The sequence below is a fragment of the Diachasma alloeum genome, unplaced genomic scaffold, assembly GCF_001412515.2.
Source record: "Diachasma alloeum isolate Michigan unplaced genomic scaffold, Dall2.0 Dall_scaffold_00627, whole genome shotgun sequence".
Taxonomy (NCBI): Eukaryota; Metazoa; Arthropoda; class Insecta; order Hymenoptera; family Braconidae; genus Diachasma; species Diachasma alloeum.
This window is the reverse complement of record NW_021680759.1, coordinates 137,227-145,467: the sequence shown is the minus strand read 5'-3', so window position 1 is coordinate 145,467 and position 8,241 is coordinate 137,227. Positions and strand designations below refer to the sequence as shown.

The 8,241-nt window shown below is 38.7% G+C and overlaps 1 protein-coding gene across 1 annotated transcript in view; it reads left to right on the top strand.

The window, feature by feature from the left end:
• Positions 1–6,806: 6,806 nt before the first annotated feature.
• LOC107043769 (ensconsin) overlaps positions 6,807–8,241 on the top strand; it is a 77,861-nt gene continuing 76,426 nt past the window's right edge. Inside the window, exon 1 of the mRNA XM_015265401.1 lies at positions 6,807–6,825. Coding sequence (XP_015120887.1) covers positions 6,822–6,825 — 4 coding nt within the window. The 5' untranslated portion in view covers positions 6,807–6,821. The remainder of the gene's footprint in view (positions 6,826–8,241) is intronic.

The following is an 8,241-nucleotide window of genomic DNA, read 5'->3' as shown; positions in this document are numbered from 1 at the left end:
ACCCCATTGTCCTCCTAGACAATGATGTCACAACTCTGCTTTTCAATTGAAAACAGATATCATCTTTAGAGACATTTGTCATGTTTAGAGGCTCTAGCACGTCATTTCTCGACCCGCTCTTTCATTTGAGCCCAAAAAAACATTCATATCTTGTCTGACATCGCTGCTACAAACTCGGGTCTACAACTCGGGCCTTCAATTGAAAGCCCGAGTTGAAGACCCGAGTTTGTAGCAAAGATGTCAGACAAGATATGAATGTTTTTTTGGGCTCAAACGAAAGAGCGGGTCGAGAAATGGCGTGCTAGGACCTCTAAAGATGGTTTTGAACCAGGGGAGACTCCTAGACCCCAATGTTCTATACATACTCCTAGACCCCATTGTCCTCCTAGACAATGATGTCACAACTCTGCTTTTCAATTGAAAACAGATATCATCTTTAGAGACATTTGTCATGTTTAGAGGCTCTAGCACGTCATTTCTCGACCCGCTCTTTCATTTGAGCCCAAAAAAACATTCATATCTTGTCTGACATCGCTGCTACAAACTCGGGTCTACAACTCGGGCCTTCAATTGAAAGCCCGAGTTGAAGACCCGAGTTTGTAGCAAAGATGTCAGACAAGATATGAATGTTTTTTTGGGCTCAAACGAAAGAGCGGGTCGAGAAATGGCGTGCTAGGACCTCTAAAGATGGTTTTGAACCAGGGGAGACTCCTAGACCCCAATGTTCTATACATACTCCTAGACCCCATTGTCCTCCTAGACAATGATGTCACAACTCTGCTTTTCAATTGAAAACAGATATCATCTTTAGAGACATTTGTCATGTTTAGAGGCTCTAGCACGTCATTTCTCGACCCGCTCTTTCATTTGAGCCCAAAAAAACATTCATATCTTGTCTGACATCGCTGCTACAAACTCGGGTCTACAACTCGGGCCTTCAATTGAAAGCCCGAGTTGAAGACCCGAGTTTGTAGCAAAGATGTCAGACAAGATATGAATGTTTTTTTGGGCTCAAACGAAAGAGCGGGTCGAGAAATGGCGTGCTAGGACCTCTAAAGATGGTTTTGAACCAGGGGAGACTCCTAGACCCCAATGTTCTATACATACTCCTAGACCCCATTGTCCTCCTAGACAATGATGTCACAACTCTGCTTTTCAATTGAAAACAGATATCATCTTTAGAGACATTTGTCATGTTTAGAGGCTCTAGCACGTCATTTCTCGACCCGCTCTTTCATTTGAGCCCAAAAAAACATTCATATCTTGTCTGACATCGCTGCTACAAACTCGGGTCTACAACTCGGGCCTTCAATTGAAAGCCCGAGTTGAAGACCCGAGTTTGTAGCAAAGATGTCAGACAAGATATGAATGTTTTTTTGGGCTCAAACGAAAGAGCGGGTCGAGAAATGGCGTGCTAGGACCTCTAAAGATGGTTTTGAACCAGGGGAGACTCCTAGACCCCAATGTTCTATACATACTCCTAGACCCCATTGTCCTCCTAGACAATGATGTCACAACTCTGCTTTTCAATTGAAAACAGATATCATCTTTAGAGACATTTGTCATGTTTAGAGGCTCTAGCACGTCATTTCTCGACCCGCTCTTTCATTTGAGCCCAAAAAAACATTCATATCTTGTCTGACATCGCTGCTACAAACTCGGGTCTACAACTCGGGCCTTCAATTGAAAGCCCGAGTTGAAGACCCGAGTTTGTAGCAAAGATGTCAGACAAGATATGAATGTTTTTTTGGGCTCAAACGAAAGAGCGGGTCGAGAAATGGCGTGCTAGGACCTCTAAAGATGGTTTTGAACCAGGGGAGACTCCTAGACCCCAATGTTCTATACATACTCCTAGACCCCATTGTCCTCCTAGACAATGATGTCACAACTCTGCTTTTCAATTGAAAACAGATATCATCTTTAGAGACATTTGTCATGTTTAGAGGCTCTAGCACGTCATTTCTCGACCCGCTCTTTCATTTGAGCCCAAAAAAACATTCATATCTTGTCTGACATCGCTGCTACAAACTCGGGTCTACAACTCGGGCCTTCAATTGAAAGCCCGAGTTGAAGACCCGAGTTTGTAGCAAAGATGTCAGACAAGATATGAATGTTTTTTTGGGCTCAAACGAAAGAGCGGGTCGAGAAATGGCGTGCTAGGACCTCTAAAGATGGTTTTGAACCAGGGGAGACTCCTAGACCCCAATGTTCTATACATACTCCTAGACCCCATTGTCCTCCTAGACAATGATGTCACAACTCTGCTTTTCAATTGAAAACAGATATCATCTTTAGAGACATTTGTCATGTTTAGAGGCTCTAGCACGTCATTTCTCGACCCGCTCTTTCGTTTGAGCCCAAAAAAACATTCATATCTTGTCTGACATTGCTGCTACAAACTCGGGTCTACAACTCGGGTTTTCAATTGAAAGCCTATGAATGCGTAAAGTCAAATAGCGTGCGTAAAGTGAATTTCGAGCGTATAATGCCAAGCGAAACGCACACTAAACCGTTTCGAAAAGTGCACTTTTCAGGCAGGTATTAGAAAAACGTGTTTTTAACCCGTGGGAGGTGCCTACCAAGGGTCAAAGAACACTTTTTGCACGAGTGTTGATCCCTATATTTCATCGCAATGTTTGGAAAGTGCAACTATCGAATTATATTTCGCTCCACGATTACCTTTCGGGCCGCACAATTTACCGAGATTTTCCGGATATTTTTTCATCAACTGTTCTCTCCGTGCTGAGGTCCCTGTAAACATATAAATTGAAACCGGAGTACAGCATAAATTGTAGGAGCCTTTATCCTCGTGGTTTCTATATCGATCAGGTAGACGGGGGAGGCTCGCGTTTCGTGCGCCAAAGTTGGTCACGATGCTCACCACTTGCGCCCTCTTCACCGTAGGACTATGATAACCTGGCATGTCCCAATAGTCCTTCGATTGTTCAAAAGTTTTTAATAATTTAACTGATGTGGTGTTGCAAAAAACTCACTCTCTCGGATCGTCCACTGGAAATTATTTGCGAAGGTAAAAATAATAGAACGAGTTATATATATTTTTTTTATATTATGAGTCACGAATATTTGTTGAAATCCGCACAGAATGTTCCTCAAGTCAATATCACTTGGTCGTGTTGAATCCGCGGAAGAACTTATCGAATATTTCATTGTTCCCATTATCGGAATCGGCTTAACTTAAAACTCACGTACGTTGAGTTTTTATTTAAATTTCTTCAGAGCTTTTATGATTTTCTTCATCGAACTCTCATTGTGCTTGATACGACTCCGCAATTCATCCACTCGATGACCTCGGCGTACCTTATTCCCTGTTAGCACGAATTCACATATTTTCCACCCTCTGAATGTAGAGCACGAGTTTGGTACCGTTCGATATATCGAGCGTCACTTTCCGGCGCTTGTCAATGCCCCTGAACGATCGAAACATTTATCACGTTAAACTTGTGATAAAAATTATCCGTCCATCTGGTTTCTGCTTCGGGAGAAAAAATATACTTGATTTAAGTATATTTTATACTCAATTGAGGGATGGGTATTTCAATGAGTAGATGACTCTTTTGTATCAGGCCGGGTTGTAGCAAGACAGATTTTTCAGTGTTGAATTCAATGAATCATTCATTGAATTAAATTTGAGCTAATTCTACACAGACTAAATAGGATCAAATTAAATTCTCATGAAGTATAATAATGAAAATAATAATATGCACAGCTCTACATAATGCTCATGATGAAAAGTATATATCTGTTGTTAATTTTATAAAAGTTATCTGACGATCTATTTTGTCTAAATAACTTGATAATATACACTCTCATTTTCTTCTCAAGTTTATTATATTTTAGTTGTTTTTGGTCGTTTTTTTGTGTGAAACACATCTCCATAAAAGCTCATGATCTTCAAGTGAGAAATCGGTTGTGATCTGAACGAAAAGAGTGTTGTCGAGAAGGAATGAACATGTCCATGGACACATGTAGGCTCAGTTTCTTGCCCACCCTTTAATGCCTCGTCTAGTCAATTACAGCCGACATTTATTGGCGCATCGACCGTAATTGGATGAAGACATTATTGGAGAGTGAAGAGACACGTTGGAGATATGAAAAATCCCCCCCTTATTCGCGAGGTGAAATATCTCGTTCATCCCTTTTATGTCTTCACGGTCTCGACTCTATGGTATATGATAAAAAAGTTTGACTTCCTCTATAAATCCTCTTTCGGACTGAGTACGTAGTGCATTGCGAATTCAGTGTTGACCTGTAGCAAGTTGGAGCACTGACGTCACATCCGACATCTCATGAGACCGTGTGGGTTCGGTTATATTTAAAGAGTTCCAAATTTCCCAATACGTTTTTTTTTTTTACTCTTTCAATTACGGTGTCAATTTCGGTGCATTGCAAGTGCATAAAAAATCACGACAACAATAAATACGTGAAGATTGACGATTTTTCTGCGTGATTTGAGTGAGTTCATTTACGAGAAAATCATACTTGAGTGCAAGAATATTTTAAAGCACGAGACCTTTTTTACGCCACGTGAGTTGAGATGATTGGGAGAATTAAGGTGTTTCGTATGTAGGGAGTCCTATTGTTCTCCTTCAAGTGTACATTTGACCATTTTTAAATATTGATCTATCAGATTGATTGATTTTTTCCTCATCACCTACGCCAACATCAAATCATTTTTATTGGATGTTTTACGAATTATTGAAATAATATTAAAATGCGCCTCGAGATGGTAAATCTGTCGAGGGCATTTGACCATGTGAATTTTCCAATTTTTTTTCATTATTTGAACTTTTTACACGAAACACCTTAAGAGATTGAAGAAAAAGTACTTGTCTCAAGTAAATATGTGTCAGATATTAGAAATGTGTTTTCCCAGTGCATTTATTTTTGGGAACCATGCGCACTAAATACCGGGAAAACCCTAAGTATAATAATGTGACTCTGACGATGCTTGGGAATTGATTGCAGTATAGTTTCCCCGCAGTCTTCAATAATCGCGCCATGAATGAGGCGTGCTAGACTCAAGCTCATTCGATTGACCTCGAATCATCGTTAGAGAATACTCTGGCTCCCCCTGCTCCCCCCTTTATAATTACATCTTCGATTTGTGGGTATCGTTGTCGCGAAGGCAGCTGGGAGGAGCTGGGAATAGCTATCTTAATAGGTTAATGGGTTTGCAGATTTCCCGATGGGTTGGATATCTCGAAATCTAACGCGGTAGTCGACAATGCAGGGACTCAATCAATCATGATCTGCAAGTCTCAGTGATACATTAAGGATGTCCTGAGTATATTTCAATATTTTGTACCAACTATAATATTGATTTAGAGATTTTCAATCATCAAAGTACATTTTGCAGAAAAGGATTTTCTTCTAGACAATATCTTTCTATGAATAAATGATGAAAAATGCGCGGACTTCTGAAAACGACGTTTAAATCGATTTCCGATGAGATTGCAAATATGGAAAAAAATTCTACCACTTTGAAAAAATAATTTTCAGGAAGCGAAAATGTTCGTAAGCTATTTTCTTAGTTTTTGCAAAAATATTGGAATTGCAGATTGTTGTGGTCCATACCAAACTGTAAAAGATCCTTGGATATCCTTAACTGAAGATCTAAGAATATATTCACCTGAATTCCTCCAATTTCTATTCACTTCTTCATTAAATCCTGGATTTTTACTGACAAAATTCCTATTTTACTGTTACTATTCCTAATGCGATGAAAAATTTCCGAACAATGTACCGGACATTTCAACCAAAAATTTTCCTTACTTTTTAAAATGAACAATTAAATTTAAACTGTCAAAGTTCAAACAATGAAATTATTGCAAAGTGGTGGGCATCCATAAAAAGCGATATAATTGTAGTGCAGTCACAAATAGTACATTTTCATAATTTCTTGCAGAACATTCAAAAATAAAGATACTCTGTGACTAATTTTGGCGATTGTCTCTGAGGGGTCTGGGGAATTCCATTGAGTGAACCAATTTCCACCGAAGAAACTATTATTAGATATCGACCGTAGGATATTCGTAAATGTGTAATTCCTCAGTATCAGTATTTTACCGAGAGAGTCATAAAGGTTGCAATGCTCACTCGGTATTCGGTAATTCCGCCGGTAGTGCTGGATATTGTAGCTCGCGCGTTTGAATGTGCTGGCGACCGGCAACGGAGAGCTCTGTATTTTCACATGCAGAATAAATACATTGTTGAATAAGAAGAAATTCTAATAAGAATTTGAAGAATGAGAAATAAGTGCATCAAGAGTTTTTTTATTTTTCCAAAATACTAAGAAACAAAAATACAAAAACTTTTTCTCAAATTCATTCATCAAGTTGTGAACAGCATGTTGTTGGCGTTTATTCCTGCAATATTTGGAAAGGGATTTTGTATTTTTGTTTTTCAGCATTTTGGAAGAATAAGTAAATCCCTGATGAGAGCTCTTCTGGAAGGCAGAATTGAGGAAATTATCTCCAAAATTTGGTGATAGATTGCTAAAAATTACAAATTGCTCCCTGAAAATTAGTGACGATCGCCTCAAAAATTGATGTCAATGTAAAAATTGACAAAATCACTCAATTTCAAAACTTGGCATTCATTGAATTTCACAGCAGTGAATCCTTAATACCTGACCCGTGAAATTAATTTTTTTTCTCTGTACTTCCGCGTTAGAAAAACCTCAATACATTCCACAATGAAACTCGAATATTGCTAATGTACCTCATTTTTTTGTTCTAGGTAAGTTTCCAATCTCTGTCAACCACTTGTTCCATCGAATTTCAATGATTACTCCAGTCGTAATGGGTAAGCAATAACTCGCAAAAAATATTTTCTGAATACAACAATCAAGTGGAAAAGTAACGCAGGCGTGAAGGTGACTGTCTGTTCAAGAATTAGCCCATGACGTGTTCTACTTAGCAGACAACAGCTTCCAACTGTCCGATGTGAGAAATTATTGAATGCATTTTTTTCTCAATTATCATCCCACCTCGGCTTTGAAAGTGATTTGTTAATTATACCCGAGTGCCAGGTTTGTCCTGGATTTTTAGATCTATCAGATAATTTTAGCGAAAGGCGAGAAGTCTGAAAAAAGCGGCGTCTAGGTGATTATCCGAGTCTTGCAGAATTAGAAGCAATTAGGTGGAGTATGGCATGACAGATGCTCTAAAGTATGATGTGCTTTAAATTCCACGTCATTTGGTACAAAGTGTGGAGTAGAGCATTCCTGTTCATAGAGAAATATTGTAATCATCCTTATTCCTGAATTACTTGGTGAATGTCGTTGTTTGGTGAAGCCGCTCTAATTATTGTATTTTTGACGCTTCAAATGTGGTGTTGATGGCACCGAGAAAAATTCAATTGTTCAATTTAAGAGTGGGTAGAACATCGTCTAGTGTCACAGTTAGTTAGAATTTTATCTTCATCATTCTGTAATTTTGCACATAGAAAGGGAAAATCACTTCTGCACTGGAAAAATAACAGTTTGTCATCGTCAATAGATTTTTTCTGCGGTATGTTCATATTTGGGTACACAAAAACATTCGTTTCTCTACAAACAGTTCTAATACTCATGAAAAAAAATTCAAGAGCCGTGAAAAACCTCGAACTTTTTCCCGTACTAGAACAGGGCGCGCAATTTCGATTTCGATTTAAACGTCGTAAAATCGTCCTATTTCTCACTTTCATTAATTTTGATCTCAATAATAATGCAGGAAAAATGAATGGTTTCAGCAAAGTTTTTCAAAAACCCGTATTAATTAATATTAAATACCTTAATATACAATTGTTGGACAGAAGTATTTTCCCCACCAACTAAAGATCTATTTGATCCATGCATCAAAATGTCACGAGTATTCATGAAAAGTGACTCATACAGATGATAACCCAGAATTCCCCAATGGCGTCTGCATAAAGTAGTCCATTCATTCCGGTGAATCAGTTGCATAACACAGGAACAATTGACATTGCTCGTTGATTAGTCTCAACTTACCCGACCATTCCTGCAAACTGTGGAGAAAAAAAAGGAAAAAATAAGCCGAGTGGACCGCAAAGGAAATTTTTTTTCAGTGGGCGAATACCGTTAGGATTATTTACTTTTTTCTACATTCGTATCTTATACAGTGCACCGATGCCTGAACCGGGAATTGTTTCTCGGGAGTGAAAGGAGAGGGGATAGTGCAGGATAACTCGGTGGAATGAAATTTAGGAGAGTAATTTGTT